Raw genomic sequence first — 23809 nt, 5'->3', positions numbered from 1 at the left:
CAACGGTTAATTTTTTTAATATTTTTTGTGTGTGTGTAGTGTTGTTTTTTTCTGAGGGGAGCTGTATTTTGCACAGGTTAAATTTTGTTCACAATCCTAAAATTAGATGAAACATAAAAATGCAAATCCAGGTTTGCACATTTGCAATTGCAGTGGATTTCATAAAGCATTAAGCAGCTAAACACAGTTGGTGGTAATTTAGTGAGATTGACTGACCCTTCTGACACTGGGTTTCCTTTTGTTACAATTTACTTGCAGCTGCGTTGTTCAATTTCAAGGACTCACGAATATGATGGAGAATTAGAACTTCCTGTTTCTGTCACAATACATAATTATTGCCATGGTTCTGATATAAATGAACTGAATAGAACTTTCCTTTCAGTGTTATGTAGTAATAGGCATTAATTAAAAGCCAAAGTATAATTAATGCATCTCTTTGATGTAATTCATTTGCTCGTAGTATTGTGGAACTGTGTGTTTTTAATTAAGTTTATCTGACTGAGAATTCAAATGTTTTTGATCTACAATAAAACCTGGATTAAATTTCCAATTTAATTCTGAACAATATGGTTCATGAATCATATACAATTAATTTCGTTTCGCAAGACCAAATATTTCATATTCAGATTTAATATTCTATTAGCTTTATATTCTTTTGAAAATACTCAATCACTGAAGAAGTGTATCTTCTTGGAAGGAAGATAATTTTGTGTGTCCCAAATAAGTAGGTATTTTTAGTTGTTGATTAAGTATTTTCAGCATGATTGAGATCCTGAATTTTTACCCTTAGCCAGCACACTGCTTCCATTATAAATTGATGTAAAGTTTGATTCTGTGATACACAGGTTTTCCTTGTGTTGCTCTACAGTTTTTTTTCAATTTGCCATATTATAAGAACAGTTACTTGCTATGCGTTATGAATCTTATAAATATAAGGAAGCTGTAACTAAAATTCTATGAAAGTTTTAACTTTGTCTTGGTAAAATGGAATGTTCTTTGATACTAAAAATATGGCCAGCCTTGTAAGGGTAAATATTGCCACAGACCTGCTGATGTGGCTGCTAACTAGTGTGGCAGTGCTTAGTAAAACCATGAGATTTCAATGGAGAACTGATTAATGAAGTACAGAGCTCTTGATATAACAAAATCAGACTTCAGTCCTGCCATTTCTGTGTGGTGAAAGTTGCTGTGGTCTCAAGGAATGGGATTCATGCAACCACAGATACTTGCAGTGTTACAGACCTGCTGGAGTCACCTCAAGGTTCCTGCTAGAGTCATGGGAGAGCAGTACAGGCATGTAGGAAAGGTGAGACTGATCTCCTTCATCCCATGCATTGAGTTGCCCTCTGCAAGTACCTGTTTCCTTCTGCTGAGCATGCAGGGAGCCCAGGATGGTTGAGCACAGGTAGAGCGTGACTTGTGTTTCAGAGGAGTCACCCCCCAGGACTGTGTGTTGGGCAGGTGGATCAAGCCTCCATTTCTGTGGAAGTCTGCTTGCTTTCTTTCCCTGTTTCTGACTGGGTGCAGTTGTGCTTGTTGCATCATGAATGTTACTCCCTCACATCCTGGATGTGAACAAGGACTCCTGCCCATCTCTAGGTTTGCAGGGACAGAAGGTTTCTGCTCAACACTATTCACCTGTTAGAGGCTGTTGATCCTTCTGAGGTGGCAGGTTGTCTGTGTGATGACCGTCTAACTGAAGTCAAGCAAAAAACTGGCATAGCAGAATCTTACAGTGTAAGCTGTTGAATCAAGAACACTCACTTTATTTACCCCAAGTGCAGGTGAGCAGTTGCTGGCACTAGTTCAGCTGGAGTGTTTTTTGGAAGCTCCTTGACAGAGGGAGAACAATGATAAGAAGTTGAACATGCAGAGGTGATCTCTGGCCACTAAGCAGTTTATAGGTTGTATGTCTACATACTCCCTTGTGTGGACAAAATTTTGAAGAGGTAGGGTTTTTTTGTTTGTTTTTAAAGAGCTACATTGTGCATATCCCCTTTCCCATCCAAGCATAGCTAAACTCCTAGGAAGCAGACATACTGAACAGCACCATGTCCACACTTTGGGTTGCATTTTTTAAATGCATCTTTTCTGAATAATTAGGCTTTTAGGTCACTGGCAGACTTTTTCTTTTGAATCTATTGTGCCAGTTTGAATACTGAGCTATCTGAGCAGCTGTAGGTTAGTGCCTACTCAGCTCTGCAGGCAGAAGGTATCATAAGAGCTCTTGCTCATCTGTTTGGGGGTAAGTGAGATATTGGCCCATACTCACCTTCATCAGCAGATTGAGCTAACCTGACAGAGCCTTACATGGGTTAGGGAGGTCTTGCCCATGATCCTTCTGGCCTGAAACCAGTTGAAGGGTAGCCCTATTTTCAGTCAGCCCAGCTGTTAGCAAAATACCCCTTTACAATCTGAGATCAGTATCTATTTTGCTGAGTTGTTGATTCCAAAGAAACTGTTTCCCCCACATTCTTGATGGAGAATATTTCATTGCAGAAAAACCAAACACATTTTGCAAAGCTCCTTGATGCTTATAGACCAGTATTCAAAGGTGTAAATGTGTTGGGGCTTGCCCATGTGAGCAGTTAATGCACATGTGAATAGTTGGGACTACTATTATGCATGGGGGTATTCTGTATTATCCGTGTGATCCTACTGCTGAATGTCATTCCCAAGACTTCTCATCTTGGGGTTTGTTATTCTTAGTATCACAAACTTAGAATTAGGAAAAAATATTATCCTTTAACTACTCTAGTTTGTAAATTTAGAATGAAGTTACTTAATAAGTCATTGATGGCTATCTCCTGCAGTCTTGAGGAAGACTTCCACAGATTTTAATGCATGTGAGGAACTTCAGTGGGGTTTTTTCTTATCCATCTTAGCACTTTCCTTCCGTTTTTCCGTATTTCTTGGGACAGTTATACAGTATCTCACCATGGTGGGAACTATATAAATAGGGATAATAATTAATTAGTTAAAAAGAGTTTGTTTGTGTACTATATGGATACATATATATAATAACATTGTAAAATTTGATACCACAGCCTAACATGAAGACACTGGGGTGAAAAAAATCTTAGTAATGGGGTTTTATAATGGTTTATTTGTGGCAACCGTGCAGGAAAGTGATACTTGATTAATTAACATAGCTATTTTTTTCTTTTTTTCCAGTGGTTTATTTCTATTCCTTTTGTTTCACAGGATTATCAAAGTAGTTGTTGCCATGGTTGTCAGTAGTTTAGACTCAAAAGTCAACTAAGGCCATCTGTTCTTTCAAAATGTGATTTGGAGTGTAAAAGGGGATGTTCCAATCTCAAACTTCTGTCTTCATTTGATGTAATAACATCTAGGGACGTAACTGTTGTTATGATTGCTTGCTTTTGCTTTGTATTGTGCTTTGTTTATAAAATTAATTTTGTTGTACTTAACCATCAGTTGGAGGTTACTGTTTGTTTTAGTGTATGTGTCAATGAGAACCTAAAGATTCCCAGCTTCCTCTCACTCAGTGAACTAATGGACTACTTAAGTTAACATAGAACTGCCTATGCCTGCATGTGCTTTTTGCTTTTCAGATTTGCTTTTGTTTTGTTTTGTTGTTGCTTGCTTCTTTTCTTTTACTTTTTTTTTTCCTTCTTTTTTTATGTTGCAAAGTTTTATACATCTATTTTCTCACCTACCATATCCTAGGGGGCTTGGAGTACCAATAATACAGTCAGCCCACCTTCCTGGTCCCCAGACATTTCAGAAGGTCGGGACATTTTTAAATCCAGACAGCTTCCTGGCAGTGCCATTTGGAGCATCAAAGTGGTAAATAATTTGAATTTATTTTCATGTATCCATTGCTATCTTTCTGCTGTATAGACTAGTGATGAAATTCTGCATCTCATGACTGAATTAGTTTTAAATTCTATTACTGTTTAAGGCCTTTAAAAATTACTTTCACTCTGGAGCTTTCACGTTAAAAAACGGATGCTTTCCAGAGTAGGGTGGCATTGCCCTGCTTTTCAGTGGGAAAGAATAGCTTGTATTACCTATTTATTTTTTTTATGTTGAGAACTTTGCTTTTTGTGGTTGGCTTTATATAGCTGTCAAAATAAATTACCTAAGAAGAAAAATGTCCTTAAGACTGGCAGTGAGGTAAGCCAGGCATGGAGAGGAGCAGAGACCTGAAGGGTGGCTTGAATTTGTTGCTGTGGAGAAATCTTGCAGAGTGGATTCAAAGTGACATTGTTTTTAGCTTATGGGGGAATAAATAACAGTTTTTCTACCTGATTGGACTGACCAAAGCTTGTATCCACAGTGACAATTACCATCAAAAATAACTGAAGATACTAAGTAGAATTATTATTTTTTGAAAAAGGCAAGAAAGCTATGTGACAAAATTCTGACAAATAGCTGTAGCTTCTCAATGGTTAGTTTTCATCTTACTTTAACTGTCATGCTGATTTTATTTTAATTTGACATTAGCTTAACTTTTGCTGCTTCAAGCGTTAATTTTCAGCTTAATATTCAGCATTAACATTGGTAAAACTTACGTGCTTACTCCTGTTACTAGTTGTGTGAAAATAACAATACTGATACCTGGTCTGAAACAGAGGAAACAAGGAAGATGCCAGAAGAGTTTTTATCTTTTTTTAAAAAAATAAAATAATTACGCTTGTATGTCCTGTGTGTGCAAATGTATTAACTCCAGATAAATGTAAGGGCAATATTTTTTGTTTCACCTTAGTACATATAAATACTTCAGCCATCAGTAGCATCCTTCCTTTCACTTCCTAAAATAGTATTGCATTACCTCTTTGTGTAAAACCAAGTCAGTTTGATTTCTCTTTCCATTAATGTAAGGTTGTTAATAACATTTTAACATAGGGATGCATTGATTCTCCCTTTAATTATGACCATTCACTTCTGTATCTTCTTTGAAACAGGAGTTGGTATATTTGGAAAATACTGGTGGTAATATTGAGTCCACAGGGCAGCTTTCCATCCAGGGAACTCCTGTCTCTGGCACTGGTGACACTGTCCCCAAGGAGCTTTGTGGTTCCATCAGTGTTCTTTTATTCAATAAATATTTTGTCTTAGTATTAAAAGTAGTTTCCAGCAAACGTTTGGATACCAACCTTGTATCTAGATACTGTGTGGATGTAGTCGGGCTGTATTAGGAGATGGGATTATTCACAAATTTGAAATGCAATAAAAAGTCTCATTGTTTAATTTGTAGTAGGAAAGGTACTTATGTGAGACCATGCCATAATTATTGTAATTTATAGAGATCAGAAACTCTGAACCATTTTGCAAAGGTGTCTGACCTACCAGCCAGTATTGACATTGTCAATATGTTCTTTTTCTCTCTGGAAAATTATTAAAGAGGATTAAGTATCCTCTGTGTGTTTGGTTCATTTTGAAATTAAAAAAAGAAATTAAATAACAGTATTAATATCAGGTAATTATTAGTAAAAACATACTTACTTTTCCACAGTTAATTGTAGTTCAGCGTACTTTGAATGCTCCAGAGCACACAACACTGCAACTGTATGTCTGCATTTAAAAAAAGAAAAGGCAAAAAAGAAGCTCTCCAAAATTAAGTGGAGGTTTTGTAAGAAAAACATGATGATAAAGGAAGTGTTGACCTGAGTGTAATTGATATAATTAATATAAAAAGCTCTCTCTGTATCTGCTGAATTAAGGTAGTTTAGTGGAGCCAGCTCATGCTTAACTTTGGGAACAGAACTGAGTCCTAATAAATTCCAGTGTTTGCTTGATTATTCGTAGCATAATAAAAGCATATATGAGTGCAGGTAATCAAGTGGCGAGACCTTGTTCATAAGTCCCATGACTGTGCTGACTGTTTAAAGACAAGATAAATTACTCAAAGAATAGAGGATATTAATTTTGGATAATTTTCTATTGTGGAAAAAAACCCCAACAACCCAAAACAAACATCTCCATATTTCCAGTTATTTCTGAGCAGAAAATGAGTTTCTGGGTTTGGCTGCTTTCTCAGCAGGTGATAAAGGTGATGCTATTATGTCATGTAAGTAATTAAAGGTATTTTGCAACGATTTATGCAGTGACTTAGTGAGTATGACCTCGTATTCACTTGAAATCGTAGGGTGGTTTTTTACTTATGTTTTTCCTTAGATGCATTGAACAAGTTTCAATCCCATATAACAAAAGAACTTCAGGTTGCACTTAAATTATGATCTTGTATTGAATAGGGTCGTGGATCAGGATTCCCAGGGAAGCGGAGGCCACGTGGTGCAGGTCTTTCAGGAAGAGGTGGCAGAGGTAGATCAAAACTGAAGAATGGAGTTGGGACTGTAGTCATTCCAGGGGTAAGAATATTTATTTTTAAGCTATGTTGTAATCTGATAACGTAACATAATTTTATTCGGCTGTAATTTTTGTATTAATATGCTATATAAAACCAAAGAACAAAAAAAAAAGCAGAGATATTTGATAAAGCCTGGTTATTATTAAGTGTTTGTGATGAAGAACTAGAGCACTGTAGTTTAATGGACCTGAAGCAATTTTATGCTGCTCTTGCCACTTTAAAGGGACAACTGTTGGGAGCCGTAGGGTACTCCTTCCGTTTCCTGTGGTGGAAAACAGGCTGGGTAAAGGCAGGACTCACTGGAACAGCACAAAGGGGAAAACAATACAAATGTAACAGCAGCCGTAGCAGATCAGACCAAACCTGGTTCTACTCAGGCAAAGAAGACTGAGTGCTGAGGGAAGAGTGCAGAAACAGAAGAGGCCCAGAAAAGGAGATGCTTAAACAGTTTGTGGCTTGGGGGCTTGTTGAACAGCAGGTGGTGTCTTTGTCTTGGGCAGCCTGTGTTGGGGCTTTCTTTCATGGTTTTGTCTATTCACTTTTAAAAACTTCTGGAAACCATGTTAATCTTTTTTTAAGTTCTACCAGCTCATCAGCCTGTTGTTTTAAACTGCTGCCTGCTGTTTACATTGCTTGCTTCTTAGTGCTATTACAGAAGAGGCAATGGAGAGTTGTTTTCTGTTCACCCCCTCCATCCATGCCACTCATTTTCCCTAGATCTCCATCATTTCTCCTCTTTTTCCTTCCACTCTTTTCTTGCTAGCCTGGAAAATCCCAGTATTTTGGGTAGTTTCTTGAGTGGAAGCTATTCCATATTTCTTATCATCCTTGTCAGTTGTTTTTGTCATGTTCATTTTTTTACTTTGCAGTCTTAAAACGGCCTTTTTATAGCCCAGCACTCAGCTTTGTGAAGTTCTTGTGCTGTTCTTCGCAGTTGTCTTTTGGTTTTTTGTTACTGTATCCTGATACTGTTGGCAACCTTTGTCACCTTGCTCCTTGCTTGATTTTTCAGACTGCACACAAATGTGTTGAACACTATGGCCTGTTAGCAGACATCTCCTATCAGGTTTCCACTAGTGCTGTTGCTCTTCATTTTGTGTTTCATGTCAATTCCATTGACCATTCCTTTAGTTCAATGTCAGTTTACCTTGTTTTAAGGACCACTGGAGACAGACTTTCTACTAGGACCTGTAGTGACAGGACAAGGAGTAATGATTTTAAACTAAAAAAGGGTAGACTGAGACAAGAGCTACAGAAGAAATTTTTTACAATTAAGGTGGTGAAACACTGACACAGGTTGCCCAGAGACATGGTAGAAGCCCCATCCCTGGAAAGATTCCAGGTCAGGTTGGATGAGTCTCTGAGCAACCTGATCTAGATGAAGATGTCCCTGCTTTCTGCAGGGGGCTTGGATTAGATGGCCTTTAAAGATCCCCTCCAACCCAAACTGTTCTGTATTACAAAGCACAGAGAAAGCTGCATTTTATATAACAAACTCTCACAAATTTTTGTAACTCAACACAGGGTACTGAGTTAGGTAAACTGCTATAAATAAAAATGGACATTACTCTCCACAGTTTTCTATAAAAACATAATTTTTTGACTCGCAAAGTAAATGTCAGCCTCAGAGTTATAGAGCAGAGGTGTGGCTGTTGTGTGATAGAGCAGATGAAGGCAGCAATACCAAGAGACCAGCCTTTTCACAAAACCACAGAATCTTGGGGGTTGGAAGGGACCTCGAAAGATCACCCAGTCCAACCCCCCTGCCAGAGCAGGATCATCCAGAGCACATCACACAGTTACGTGTCCAGGCGGGTTTGAATGTCTCCAGCGAAGGAGACTCCACAACCTCTCTGGGCAGCCTGTCCCAGGGCTCTGTCACTCTCACAGTAAAGAAGTTTTTTCTGGTATCAGCCGCTTTGTACAAGCTGATTCTTACTCAGCACAGGATCATGACCAGTGAGCAACTACAAAAGTCTGGAAATACCTTGGATATACCTTGGGAATGGGAGAGAAAGTGTCTACTGTTTATCTGAAGCTAGGTCACGGCTGGCGTTAAGCAAACATCAAAATTGCAGTGATTCAGTCCTTCACATTTGTATGTTCAAGCAATTCCAATGACACCATGGAAGAATATGCAAGGGAAAAATTCCCCTTGAATGTATCAAGAGACATTTTGGGTGTTTGTTCGTTAATTAGTTAGTTACAGCTGCAGTGCTCTCAACCATACAGTAATTAAAACCCATTAACAATATATCCCCTTTTTGGCTGTTTTTCAGTAAATGCTGATTTTCAGCAACAGTGTATCAGCAAGATTCCTGTAGCTGTTGTAATGATATTTACATATGTCTCTAGGGTGATGTTTGGATTTGTAAAATATTTGTATTATTATTGAAACAAAACTATCTGTGTAGGACTTAAAGTGTATTTAAAATAATCCACATTGATCAAATTAGAACAGCTGCTAAAAGTTATGTTTCTGTGTCATGCAGTTCTTTTACATAGAGCTGTGTTCTTTTATCTTCCAAGCTTCCATGATGGCTACAGGTTCAGAGAGTAAACAATTAGGCCTGTTAGTTTAGATTCATGGATAGCAAATTATGCATAGTGAAATTTGCCTGAAAGTCACAACACAGCTGAAGTTGTCTTTTCTTGTTTTCTTTCCTGAGAAGTTATATGTCCATGTGTACATTGAATTAATAAAGGGCAGGTCAATCTCTTGATCAAGAATAACTCTCAGGAGTACGGACTTATGGATTGAGATCAAAATTGCTATTTTAAGTTCAATACAAGTTTTTATGGGCAAGATAGATAAGCTTCATAAAGAAACTGCTTGTGGAGAATATCTTAACTCTTGTAGCTTTAGAAATCTTGTTCATTCATTTAGCATATGTGGAATCATGAGTTAAACCACATTTTAGGCAATATGGGACAAATTACATGTCTGCAATTGCTCTTAGAATTAATACTCAAAAGTATGTCACTGCAATTAACTTTCAATGAGAAGAATTTCAGTCTTTATTTGTAGGGAACAGAGCAGACTGGTCACAGTCATGGTGGTTTGCTTACTTGTTTCTTAGACTACCTCTTCCCTTCCATTTCCATTTTAAAGTGCAGTGGGGTAGTGTGTAAAGGTGATCAAAAGAGAGGAGGATAGTGTCTGTAAAAGTGAAATGGTGATGATGCTTTTACTGATGTGAAAATGCTAATTACTATAGTTATTTCTGATGAAGGTAACTTAATCCAAGTTCATACTGTATGAATAAATATTTGCAAAGCTTGTATTCTCCAGTACTGTTAAAAAGTTAATGTATTTAGAGAGTAAATTTCATCTTGACTTATGTCTTAGAAAATGTGACATGCTTACTACTTCTGTTTTGTGTTTTTTTAATAGGTCACAACTATGGATATTTCGTCTAACAAAGATGAGGAAGAAAATTCAATGCATAACACAGTTGTCCTCTTCTCTAACAGTGACAAGTTCACTCTCCATCAGGTTAGAATAATAGCTAATGTATTTTCATTTTCTTCTCTCATTTTAATGAGAAAAAAATAAATTAATGTCCTTGTTAGGGGTTAAATTATACAGCAAGCTACTTGGAATGTACAGTCCTGTGTTTTCAGAATTTAAGTGTCTGGTGTGTGTTTAAAATCTGCTCTTCTCTATCATTTCAGGACATGTGTGTGGTTTGTGGGAGTTTTGGCCAAGGTGCTGAGGGCAGATTGCTTGCCTGTTCTCAATGTGGTCAGTGTTACCATCCATACTGTGTCAGTATTAAGGTGAGTGCTTTTCTACATTAAAAAAATTACTTGATTTCACTGTTTTAATATTGTACTTTAATAGCACTATGCTACCTTTGGTTTTGTGGTAATTAGGGAAGTCATTAACTTGTTAGATACTCGTCAGCTAATGTGACCATTATTTGTATGCAACTTGTGAATGATTTTAATTAAATGTCATTCTGCAGTATGCATTACCTCAAGAGAAATTAACCTTTTTGTAACTTTGCAACCATAAATAGCATTGATTATCCAGAAGTTGGTTAAAATAACAATTTGAGATACAAGCTTAAAACCTAAATACAGACAGGATGAAAAACAAAGCAAAAAATTATACGGCATCTTCATTTACTAGGGGCATAAGGTTTTGTTGATTCAATTTATCTGCTGGCTGTCAGAATTGACAGCAGTTGGAGTGGTTAATTAATACATTTTACATTCATTAGTCTAGGAGAGAATGTGTGAAAATTAAATTTGAATGGTATGAGGTGACTTAGCAAGCACATAATAAGCTATTTACTGCAATATATACACTATGCACACTTTATTGTTTATGACAGAAGTACATTTTTGTAAAAGTAGGATTTTTTTTTTAACATGTCACAAAACTTTATTTTAAATGTACTTTACAAAATTCCATATGGGTATTTCATGCAACTATAATTTGGCCTTGTATTTATGTACTATTCTTACATTATATTTTAATGACAATAAATGAGTTGTTTGCTTCAGATGACTAAAACCACAGCACTGGTTATCACAGATAATTTAGGAAAGATACAGGATTTGTAGTGACCTGGATCCTGGCTTTACTACACAGTTGAAAAAAAGCATCTGTGTGCTCTGCTTCATCCCTGCAGGACCAGTAGGAGTGCACTGTCCTACATGTAGATCCAGTAGAGTATAAAATCTCTGTTATGCTAGCTTATCAATGGCACTTCATAGAGCAGTTTTCAAATAATTTTCACCTTGCTGTTTTGCAGATTACTAAAGTGGTGCTTAGCAAAGGCTGGAGGTGCCTGGAGTGCACAGTGTGTGAAGCCTGTGGGAAAGCAACAGATCCGGGCAGGCTGCTCCTCTGCGATGACTGCGACATCAGCTACCACACCTACTGCTTAGATCCCCCCCTGCAGACGGTTCCAAAGGGAGGATGGAAGTGCAAATGGTGGGTTTAGTTCTGGGTTCAAAAACAGTGACTGCTGGCCTCTTTTGTATCTTTTGTCCGTTCATATTTGCAATGTCAATTGAACTGTAATCGTGTTTTGATTGTATTTGTCAGGCATATTATACAAAGGCAAAAAAACACTTTTGAATTGTTGCATTTGGTTGTCAATTTAGTAGGGAAACTACTGTCTCCCCTTAAAACTGTTTCTTCTTGTCAAAAACCAAGTAGGTAGAGATTGGCAGAATTTTTCTTTTGGAACCCTTAGCCAAATAAAAAAATCCAATTTACGTTCATTCCAATGTTCAGCTGGAAAAATGAATTAATGCTTCACCAAACTGTTGTAAAAATAAACCCCTCTGAAAACCATTTGTGTGAAGGAAACAGAATAGACCTCTCACATGGTTAAATCTCCTTATCTCAAAGCGAATGGCAACTGGAAGCAGGAACTCCTTTGACCTGTTGAGCTTGTTTTGCAGACAGAAGGCAATTCTTACTTAGAAACTTTCTTTAAAAAGTATTTAAAACGTTGGTAATGTTAAAAAAATCTAAATAATACCATTCTTACTCCATTAAAATATTGCTTGACCTGAAATGATTCACAATCACGAGTGATCTAGAACATAATAGCTCACCCAGTTCTAAGTAGAAGGGGTTTAAAGCCACAAAACAATCTTCCTGTGAACTGAGAGTAATAGGGTTGTTCTGTCTGTTCTGCAGGTGTGTTTGGTGCAGACACTGTGGAGCAACTTCTCCAGGCCTAAGATGTGAATGGCAAAATAATTACACGCAGTGTGCTCCCTGCGCGAGCTTGTCTGCCTGCCCCATCTGCTACCGCACCTACAGGGATGAAGAGCTTATAATTCAGTGCAGACAGTGTGATCGGTAAGGATTTCTGATCTTTTCCAGGTTTTTCCTGTTTTAAGGCTTATTTTCATTTCACCCCCCCTCCCCAAATGCAAAAGCATAAAGATGAAGGAAATGGTCTTGTGGTAAAGAGCGCTGGATTGAGTCTCAGAAGTCTCTTACTAGTTCATTCTTAGTTGTACCACAGACTTAACTGTATAACTTAACTATATAACTATAAAATTATTTAATCACTCTGTGCCTCATTTTCCCCCCCTGAAAAAAAATAAAACGAATTTACTTTACAAGACTGTTTTTGTGAGGCTATATCTAAATTACATTGTCTGAAGTAAGTAGTTAAAATGATTGCATTACAGGGAGAAAATTACAATATTAAGACATATTTGCTTCCGGGACATTGTTTTGTAGAGATTTCCTTCCTGTGAAGGGAAATAGGTGATATGATACTGTTATACAGTATTTAACACACACCACTGTAGGGGAATGCTGTATGCAGAGAACCTGATTCATCATTTCTCCCTAAAATAATTTAAACTAAACAAGTATTTCACGTTTACTTGGACCATATACTGATATTTGGGTCTCCTAAAACACCACATATTTCCTTTAAATTGTATTTTTTCCCCCACTTAATTTCTAGATGGATGCATGCAATCTGTCAGAACTTAAACACAGAGGAGGAAGTGGAAAACATAGCTGATATGGGTTTTGACTGTACCATTTGTAGGCCATACATACCACCAACAAACGGTAAGAAGATGATTGAAACCAATGGCAGGATTGCACACTGCAATAAGTAGGTTTGGGAATGTGTGATGGTTCTTTCCTCAGGTGGAGATTTGGCTCATGGCAGAAGCAAGATTTTTTTGGTATTTATTAGAAGGGCCTTCTAGTGATTGGTTGCAAGGCAGGGGGAATTGTGGATAGATGTATTGAAGATAATTTGGGGAAATTACTAAAAGCATTTGGCATTGAAAAGGTAAAAGGCTTCTTACTTTGTCAAGTGGAAGGAAGAAAGCCCAGTTCTGCAGGAGAATCTGAAAACCAATTCCAAGCAAAAAAACTTTGTATATTTCAATACTTGGAGCCTGTCTGAAGCAGCAGTAGCTGTAAACAGTCCATATAAGCATTTTTCCCCTTTTCTCTTATGTTTTTGCCACTCCCTCAGCTCTTCCAGTGTTTAAGACCAGTGCTTCTCCCCGCCCCCAGCTGTGGTCTTTGAAAGAATTCACTGTACTTTCCTGCTTGGGAGTTGCCACTTTTTTGTAAAAAGGTATAGTTCTTTCTGAAGAACTGTGCTCTTCTCCACACACATTACCAGTGAATATGAACAATCAGCTTCCTCATTAGCCTGGATGACACAGTTCTGTAGCAGTGATACTTCAGGAGCTGAGCTAGAGTTCTCTCTTTAAGCACAGCAACAGCATCTCTTTGTGTGGGATGGAACTGGTTGCTGTTACTGTGAGTGGCCTGTCAGCATTTTGACCTATTACATGGTTGATGGCCTTACTACAAGGGTGGCATCCCAGGTCTGTGTTCTCTGCATGTCAGCTCATGCGATTTTCTGCTTCAGGCTGCTACTTTAACCAAGCATTGACACCTATACCCATTTTTAGCCTAATACCACATTACAGTGTTCATATTAACCCTTTATTGAGGGTATCATGAGAGTGTGGTAGGAGGAAGGTGCAAAGAACTAAACAAATGTTTCAAGAAATACTTGTATCCACCATGATGGTGTCAGCAAGATGTCAGCTTTCCTGATCAAGATTGAAGGTATCATGAGGCATGTGTTCAAGTGGTCTGCCAAAAAAAGTTCAATGGAGGATATCATGTCCCCTTACACTGACATGTCCTCATAGTGGTATGGCAGTAATTGTAACTTACTGACATGACCTTGGACATTTATATACTACCTTGTCAACTACACACGGTTGTGGAACACTTCCACGCATCCCAGTTTTATCACTAATAGAAGTAAAATGACTGATGCTTATGTATTTTCACAAGTCACTTCGTTTTTGAGATTTGCTTTCACAAATCCAAAAGGAAGGAGGTTTTGTGAGTGAGAAAAACAAGAACCTTGCTTATATAACACAGTTTTTTGTTTATTTTGATATTAAGATTTGAGCACTTTAAAAGGTCCAACTAAGAAATACTGCCTCTTCCTTTCACTTCTGAGCTGTCAGAGCTACCTCTTAGAGATGATTAAAGCCCAAAATACGTGAGACAGAAAAACTTCACAGGATGGTGTCAGAGATGTTTCACTTCCAGGCATAAACTTACCCCTGAGTTAGTCCTTCCTTCATGAAGTTGTGCTGCATAGGTTTGTCTTCTGGGGAATAGGAACCAGACCCACAAGACCTGTTAAGGAGCTTCCAAGCTTTCTTTGCAGATTTTTTTCACTTTTTTTTTTTGAGACAAGTTTCTCTGCTTATTCTTCCATGTATTGACTCAGTATATATAGTACCTCTTTAACATGTGTACATTTGCACAGTTGCATGTCTGAATATGTCGTTTGATGCATGGTCATAGAAATACTTGCATGTACTTGTATACTGAAATGTTTCAGTCTTTCATTAATTCTTTTACAACTCCTTTGAAAATTTTCTATAATTTTTTTTTTGTTTCCAGGTGAGAACAATTAGCATTTGATAAACTCAGGGGAACAAATGTTAGTTAATGGTAGAAAGCTTTTAAAATGTATCATATTGTGGGTTTCTTACTGGGATGGTTCTTGCTCTTTCCATTTGATGTATCAGAGAGGATATTAAAAAATTTTTAACTATTCTTTAGAAGAAGGAAGAGACCCTTAACCTCATAAATTACCAGTACATTGCAGATTTACTGTTGGTGAAGAGTAAATACTTGGAGCCTGTAGGTATTGAGAAGGAGCCTCCATTTTTCTTGCTTCAGAAAATAGAAACACTTAAACTTGTAAGATCTCTTCCCCACCTCATCTTAAGAATCTGATAATCTTACAAAGACATTTTCAGGAAACCTAAATTAAAGATTTTATTTTTTTTTTTCTTCTTCAACATGCATAAGTATCAAAAGCCAGATTGTGGCAAGATTTGCTCCAAAGTAGTATACCATAAACCTTAATTACTAGATTCTTTTGAAATAAGTGATCTCTGATTGAGTTCCTTTTAGTATGGTCTCAAGTTATAACATACATCCTCCAGCATATTGCTGTGCCTTGTAGAATTCTTTTCTAATTTAGATTGCTTGAATATTACCATGACTGGGTACTAGCAGCTGCTGTAGGTAGCAGCAGCTTTTCCTCTGTGCTCTAATTCCTGGATATTCAAGAGAGGTATGTGCATCTCCCATCTACATCCACTCCTAGACAAGCAATTCTTGACCATCAACCCATCACTTCTTCCTTTCTATCATTTGCCCTTGTATGTCATATACCTCATTTGCAAATTTCATCCCTTCCTCACATACTCCCCTGCTCTCTCCATCCACATACTCCAGCTTCCTCCTCACTTGGTGGTGTTCTTCTTTCTCCGCAAAAGACAAAGGAACCAGCTCTGCCTGGTTTTTCTTCAGCTAGTTAGAACTGATCTGGTAACAGTTTCTGGTAGCTGGCTGTGGGCATGTATTCCTTCTGCAGCTTGAGTAAACATGCCCAGAGTGAGGAGGTTCTCAATACTGCCTGTGATACACACATTATATGGTTCGGAGCCTCTTTTGTACCATTTTTCTGAAGCTGAATTACATTTTTCTTCATTCTGAAACTTAATTCTGTGTACTTTACAAATACAGCATACAAAAGCAACATATATGGTCCAAGTTAAATTTTTATCTTTTGTATGTTTATATTTTTTGGCACATTTATGATGTCACCTCTAATTTTCTTTTAAGTTACTGTATTTACAGAGAAATCCCTGTGTCAGGCACTGTTCTGCAGGCATCCTGCAGTGCTCTGTTAGGGTTGTGTTTCTGCATCAACCATTTTGCTCTGTCTCTTACATTGATGTCATTTTGTCCTAGAATTGTTCTGTTCTATTACAGCCTTACAAATGGCAGATCCCTTTATTTTCAAACTGTGATTGTTCTCATTGTATTGTATTCTGTGCCATTATTTGTTTTCATCTGAAGCTACTAAATGCTGTACAATATTCAACATGTTTAAACTCTTGCAAATAACTAATACTTTTGGTTAAACTTAAGCTAAGTGCCTCAGAAAGCACATTTTCATTCATTTTTAATTTTTTTTTTCCCTTGAACAGTCTCTCTAATGGTATTGTGTTTCTCTGTTACCCATTTTGTTGATTTTAATCCCTCATCTGCAGTCTGATTAGCTCATTTTCTGGAAGTTTGTTTGATACTGTCTTCAAACACTGTTTGTTTGTGCAGCTTTTGTGAGTTGGTCTCTGAAGGCCTCACCTCTGTCAGTATCAGCTTGTTTATTTGACTATTTCAACTCCGTGGCAAATCTTACAGGGACCAGAAGAACACTCTCTGTTGTTTGGCTTTTAGAGAAGGCTTTCAAATCCACATTCACAGCTATCTTTCTGAATTTTTTATTTACCTTAGATTCAATAATTGCCATCTCTGTCCTAAAACATCTTGTAAATTATAACCAATTAAATGAACAGATGACATCTTATTTCACTTCAGGTATTTCTTACAATCTGCCTTTTTATTGCTTCAGTTCTGTACTTTGAGCATCTTCAATCCTACAGCGTGTCCCGTATGTTTTTTGTTTCCCTGCAGCTCAGTGTCTCTTTCAAAATCTCATTTTCAATTTATTTTTTTCCTTGACTTTTCCATCCACATCTGAGTATGAGTTTTTCAGTAATTCTCGCTTTCATTTACTGCTTTCATTTACTAATTGCATAGAATATTTGGTTTCTGTAGGTTATATCATATATTCTGTATACACCTTACATAAAACATTTAAAGCACTGTGGTTTTTGAAGACAGACTTTCACTTTCCTTAGTTTTTTTTATATGCTTAGAAAGCACCCTGTAGGTTTTCATATTTATTATTGTATTTAGCAAATAATTTAATTGTTACTTGGAAGCTTTGGTGCTTTTCTTAGTCTTGCCCCTGACTCCCACATTGTGTGTGAGATGGGCAGCAGCAGCACACATGCAGTGCTCTGACACGTCTGAGAAACACTGAATCTCTCACATGTGCTTTGTCCCAGTGGGCTCATTTTGTGTGGCAGGTGCAAAGTAAACACTCCAGATGTTTGTCTGAGTCTTATGTTCAGCATAGAAAAGTTTTCTAGGCAAAAAAAAAGAAAAAGATGGTAATGCTAACCATGCCAAACTAACAGGTTTTCTGATTCTAGTTCTGAGTGTTTGCAAGATAGAAGCTTCTAATTTTCACTTTACTGATGCTGTCTACATAATCTCTGTCAATACTAAAAGTCTAGTCTGCACATCAGAGGTTAGGAAGTGTGATTACAGTTATTGTAATTAAGGCAGATGGGAAGAGCATTTCAACCCACAACAACAGTAGCCTGTTGTTGTAGGACATTTTGGTCATTATTCGTTCCGGTGCCTCCCTGAAGCACACAAGCTGTAGTTCTTGAGTTTCTGCTGTTGCATTTATCAGTACTCTTACCTTGAAGAAGAATTACCCTATCTAACTTGAACAAGTCACATATCACCTGGTCTGAGATATATCAGCCTTATTTTGTTTCTCATACATGTTGTGTAAGAGGACTGGGAGCACAGACACAGCTGGAGTCTTGCATGGAAAGCTGTCTCAGTGTGCCTGCCCCTCCTTGGGGAATGCAACACCAGTCGATACCCAGTTCACAAAGCCCTCCCATTTTTCTAACCTAGGTCAGCAAAACCAGGATTTCATGACTAGTGTAGATGTTACTTTCCGATCCAGTAGATGCAGTGTATTCATTTGCCCTTGGTCTAGTAAAAAGAGATCATTTACCATCAAGTTCAGTGCTGTTCCAAAGCCATTCTTGGCTCTAGAAAGTTGGAGAACTTCAGAACTTTGTATCAGGCCGTCTTCTAGTCACATCTTCTGTGGCACTGAAAAGCACCTTATTTTAAAGGTGCTAGTGAATGTTGCCAGTACCATAAATTAGGGATTTTAACAGAGATGCTTGAAGGAAACTTAATTGCTAGTTTCAGTTTCAATCAAGTCACCATTTTTAAAAGTTGAAATTATTTTCCTTATATTTTTCAGTGCCTTCTTTGGACTGTTGTGATTCATCAGTTGGAGCTCAGATTATTTCAAAATCAAAAGAACTAGGTAAAGAATGTAAATGCTTAATCTTTGATCATTTAGTACATTTGAAGGGTATATTTTTACATGAGACAAAAATTCCCTTTTCTATGATTTTATAACACACAGCATTAACTATCCCTCAGTTACCACAGCATGCATTTCTTTCTTTTTTTTTTTCCTCTCATTCTCTCTTCCTTCTTCTTTTGCCTGCCATTCCTGCACTAAGATAATTACTTTAAATTATGCTTTGATCCTGCAGACTTAGTTGCTTACCCTAATATTATCGGTGTTAACAAAGTGGGGCTGAGTCAATCATGTGTACAGGCTCAAATTGTAGGAAGACACAAGTTTTATTATTTGTCTGATGTGTGCTAGGAATTTCTACTCTTGACAAGCCTGCTCACAAGCCACTTATTATAATGATAGTACAAACAGCTTCCATCATGTCAGAATTTTTTTGATTTGGTACCACACAATTATAGTTCTGAGAGAAGATTCTCCCCTCAAATCTTCAACCTGAAAAAGAATACGTGATTTTTTTAAAGCAAGCACCCTTTTTTAGTTCTATATAAGAAAACAGTCATCTAGGAATAATTGTGTTCAAAACCAGCTGTGTTTTGAGGGGTGAGCTGTAACATAAAATGGTTTTGGCTGAAAGGAACAAATGCTTTGATGTTCGTTTTCAAAACTGTTATCAAATAATTTAATTGGCTCGTAAGAGCAGAAGCATCATTTTAGCCTCTTAATTATTTGGTAATTCCCGGAAAAATCCCAAACTTCAACTTGCAGGGCCCCAGCACAGGTGACAACACTGTTCTACATGGTGAATTAAGGAATGGCAGAGTTTATATGTAGCAGCTTGAGGAAGAAGCAGTCGTGCAGATCTTGGGAGATGGGTTGTCCCCATGATTTCCAATTTGCTCTTGAGCAGCTCACTTGGTGTAACTTGTTTTTTGTCTGCCTACAAAATAGGGTTGATAACTTGCCTGAGTTACCAAAAGTTCTGGGAGGCTTAAAGTCGTTAATAAGATGATGGTACAGTGCTGAGGGCTGTGTGAGGTCCTTGGCTGGTAGGCAACAAGGAACCAAACTAAGACTTGCACAGATTCCTGTGAGTGCCAATGGTACAGAAATACCCTGGAGGGCGCCAGTTTCTGTGATCAAATCACTCTTTCAAATGAGTCCTTGATGTAAGTTGTTTTTGTAGCAATAGAATGGATTGTTGCTGGATTTGACATCAGTCCCTAAATTATAAAGCTGTATCTGTAACATGTTAGACAGTATCAGATATCTCTGTTTTATTTATACCAAGTTCCTCACTCATGAATCAGCTCCATACATGCGGATTATTAACTCTTAAAAGTGCTATTCCTAAGCATCTAAGACTTGTAAATTAAAGAGTTTTATATTGCTGTTATGATTCATTTAACTTTTATAGACCCACCAAAGACATACACCCAGGATGGAGTCTGCTTGACAGAATCCGGCATGTCTCAGTTACAGAGCCTAACTGTTACAGTACCAAGAAGAAAACGGACGAAACCAAAGCTTAAACTGAAGATTATAAATCAGAACAGTGTGGCTGTGCTTCAGACACCCCCAGATGCCCAGTCAGAGCACTCAAGAGATGGGGAGATGGATGACAGTAGAGGTAGCAGTCTACTTTTGGCATGTCTTGTATCTTGGAGTGTTGCAGTACATGTGTATATTGGAGATATCCTGGGGAGTTTTTATTATACTGGTACTCTCATGTTCTGTACAGAATGCTTAATGAAAATTACTTGGACAATAGTTGTGGCTTGTTTTTATCCATTTCAGGGATTTTTCTTGTTGTTCTGTTTGTGGGTCATCCATCCTAGAAAATCACCTTTCTAAGGCTGGCAACACTGGAACTGCAAGTTGCCTTTTTGTGAAATCCTTGCATTACCAGTGGGAAATATTGTGTAACCCCTGAGTACAAGTGCATTTGGAGGCTCTCAAATTTAGTACAAACACTGTTTGAAAGTGGTAACATTGTCTCAGCAAAGCAACATCTGAATGACTGGAAAGCTGGTGTTGAAAAAGAAGGGGAAAGTAGAGTAAAAAGCTCTTTGCTGGGAGTATTTATTTTTTTATGAAAGAAATTAGGTGGGCTGACCTGAGGCTCCAAGGAAAAAAATAATTTCCTTTTGTTTCCCTAGACACAATGAACATTTTGCTTGTCCTCATCTCCAAAGTAGAATTTAGTCAGAATTTGAGATTGGAAGTGAATTCTGGGTGTTGCCTTAGTTCAAGTAGATGACACCTAGGTAGAATCCTACTGCATGATTTCAGGTTCTGGTATGGGGAGTTTGTGTAGTATGGAGTGAGGGCAGGAAAGATTTAACAATGTTTTTGTGGACTGATGAGAGATGAATGGATCTGAGCTAATGTTTGCCTACCCAAATACATCCGCATGTATGGGAATGAAGTGTTAGGCTGTGGTAGAAGCCCCTGGGAGAGCTCCTTCCACCCCAAGTCTAGCCATGGAGTGAAGATCCATGCACCGCGGCACCACTGGTACTTGTCTCATCTGCTTCCCTTGCAGCTGAGCAAGCAGGCCCAGCCAGAAGAGACTAAAAGTAGAGATGAGAGTGGGAAAATTACATAGGAGCAGCCAGCCCCACTCTTCAACTCTAGGAGCAGCAGCCAGCGTGATGCAATACCATTCTCCTGTCCTCCTTGCCATAGTCCTGCTGTGCATCCTGATAACTGTGTTGGTAGAATAGGTGTTAAACCTTAGCCTGGGGAAAGGCTTACTTGAACAGCAGGTGTGAAACTCACTAAATTAGTTGTCCAGGTGTCTGTTACAGAGGAATACAGGCACCTCACCTCACCCCAATCTAAAGTGCTTGCTGTTTATGCAACATTGCCTCATGGTTAATCAGATGAAATGTCATAAGAAGCTTTTTTTAGATACAGAGAGTGTACTTGAGATAACTGTGTATTTTAACCATCAGTGCAGTTTCTGTGTTAGCTTGTTGACATGAGCATTGTTGTCATTGTTTGATTAGCACGTTCTTGACTGACTGCTGTTGACTAGAAGTGTATTTTTTAAATAATAACTTCCCTTTATTTGTCTATAACCTTTCCAACAGTTAACTAGTTAAGGTTTGGTACATTGTCCAAGCATTACACTGCCTGTTAAATTTCACCTCGTACTTTAATATAGTCCCTCAGGTGGGTTGATAAAAATCTTTTGATTTTGGTTTGAAGGCATCAAGATAGAAAAGTAACCACTTATCATGTTCTTTTTCAGTGGTAAATCATCTTTACTTTTGCAAATGTGCCTGTCTTCTACACAACTTTGTCTAACTTCATTATCAGATTGCTGGCTTTCATAGGTATCCCTTATCAACTAGATAACAAGATATATTAATGTAATAGCAGAGTATGAAAGGGAGAGCCAAAGCTTCCACAGACTGTAGTTTCAGTTCTCATCACCTTTAGTTGCCTTTTTGAGAGTTAAGAGCACATTCATATATGTGACAGTAACAGCACAGCATGTACACGGTGGATTGGCTGGATTTCCTGGAAGCTCTGCATGTTCTCAGTAGATGGATCAGTGCCTGTTCTCTGCACGTCTGAAGTTTTTGTATGGGCATCAGGATGAGGAGAGCTGTGCCACAGCTTTGATTGGAGCAACATAGTGTAGTAATTCCAGGCAAACAGGAATAACCCTTGCTTTCACTCCAAAGTTCCAGATGGAAAAGAAACTGTATCTGAGAAAACGGAGCTCATGGTAATTTTGTTACCATCTCATCTGTAGGTTTTCATCAGGTTTGACAATTCATCAGATGTTCTACATTTTAGAGTCCACTTGAAAGTTCAGCTTGCTCTGGGAGCTTCAGCTTGGTTAGGCTTAATGTGGCTCTTCTGCTGCTATTTGTAGAGCTCTATTTTGTAAGTGGGAAGGACCACTGTGGGTTTGGCATTTGGCACCCTGCTCTGTGTAGCTGGACACCTTGGCGCTCAAGCAAGTTCTCTTCTGTCAGAAGTGGACACATTGCTATCATTTGTGCTCTGAAGGGGGGGAGGGAACTGGCTGTGGTGGTCACTGGGAACAGCTTTTGCCAAGCCACCAGCTTTGTTGGTAGAACTCAGAAAAGTCTTCATCGATGGGAAAGGCTGGTCTGTGACCCAGCCTGTGGAAGAGCAAGGGTTGTAGTTCTACCACAGCAGAAGTGGTATGAAAGAGTCCAGCAATGTCTGTTCCAACAGTATTTCTCCCTCTTACAACAGCATGTGGTTTTAGACCATATGAAATTGTACACCTAAATCCAAAGCAGGGAATCAGAAATCCAGTATCTTTTCAGAGGTGAGAGTGTATTTAACATGTTTCAAAAGCTTTACAACAAAATGAACATCTAATTTCATTATTATACTGACATTTTGGGGATATCTAAAACAGAATTAATTCACTCTTTCTTCAACACCAAAGGTTTTTTAATGCCATCATACTTTACATCTGTTTCTACCCCGCTTTCCTACATAATATAAATGCAAACTCAAAATTACAATCTTCATCTTCAAGGCTGAGTAATTCTGATGAGCTGAATTTTCCACTATATAAGTCAAACTCCTCTGCATTGATCAGCCTGCTTTCAGACAGTCACACAGCTTCAAGTCAAGAACCCTCCAAACTGAGTGACATTACATTACCTTTCAAGTGGAGGCTGCAGTTTTTCAGTCTTCTCAATAAAAAATAGCACTACCAAACAAAACTCAAGACAGTAAACAAAATGTAATGTATCTTGCATGTTAGATGGTATTCATCATCCATGATGTTTGACTGAAAATTGCTCAGACACTTAAAAAATGCTATAGCACAGGCTTCTGAAAGGGGTGTCAATTTTTTTTATCAGATTCACTCAGAGTAAAATAGCATTTATTCTCTGGTTTTGTGTAGCCATCATCTTGCAAAAAACATGTATACACTAGGTCTTTGTCTGTAGATAGGGTAGGTGTCCCAGAAGTGTTCATAGAGTGTGTCTGTCACCCTTTTGAAAAATCTGTCATTCTTCATCAGTTCCGCAGAAATCGGTCCGATGTAGAAATTTTGGAAAAAATACTTACTTTTCCAGTTAAAGTTACCATTGCCTCTTTTCTGCAGAAGGTGACCTTATGGATTGTGATGGAAAATCAGATTCCAGCCCAGAACGGGAGGCTGTGGATGATGATACCAAAGTGGCAGAAGGAGCCGATGGGATTAAAAAAAGGAAGCGAAAACCATACAGACCTGGTAGGATATAATAATTTATACAATTGTGTGTCTCTTGTTTGTTTTAGCACTTCAAGCAAATGTTAGAAGATAGCATGGAGTTCTGAAGTATTCTCCTGCTAATTGGTGATCTTAGATTTTTTTTCTCTGTTCTGTTTGAAACAATTTTTAGTCCTTTTATCAGAATGCATTTCCAAAGGTTGCTGTTCAGCA

The 23809-nt window shown here is 37.9% G+C and overlaps 1 protein-coding gene across 1 annotated transcript in view; it reads left to right on the top strand.

Annotated features, from left to right (window-relative positions):
* The window catches only part of KMT2C (lysine (K)-specific methyltransferase 2C), a 191567-nt gene that overhangs the window by 115409 nt on the left and 52349 nt on the right, over window positions 1-23809 (top strand). The window contains exons 14-23 of the mRNA XM_010006003.1: window positions 3691-3810; window positions 6222-6338; window positions 9732-9833; window positions 10013-10117; window positions 11101-11282; window positions 12000-12164; window positions 12787-12896; window positions 18316-18381; window positions 19796-20008; window positions 23489-23617. Of these exons, the coding sequence (XP_010004305.1) occupies window positions 3691-3810; window positions 6222-6338; window positions 9732-9833; window positions 10013-10117; window positions 11101-11282; window positions 12000-12164; window positions 12787-12896; window positions 18316-18381; window positions 19796-20008; window positions 23489-23617 (1309 nt within the window). The remainder of the gene's footprint in view (window positions 1-3690; window positions 3811-6221; window positions 6339-9731; window positions 9834-10012; window positions 10118-11100; window positions 11283-11999; window positions 12165-12786; window positions 12897-18315; window positions 18382-19795; window positions 20009-23488; window positions 23618-23809) is intronic.

This window comes from Chaetura pelagica, unplaced genomic scaffold (genome assembly GCF_000747805.2).
Source record: "Chaetura pelagica isolate M959 unplaced genomic scaffold, ChaPel_1.0 scaffold199, whole genome shotgun sequence".
Classification (NCBI taxonomy): domain Eukaryota; kingdom Metazoa; phylum Chordata; class Aves; order Apodiformes; family Apodidae; genus Chaetura; species Chaetura pelagica.
Note: the sequence above shows the minus strand (reverse complement) of the source record. Positions and strands in the feature narration are given on the sequence as shown.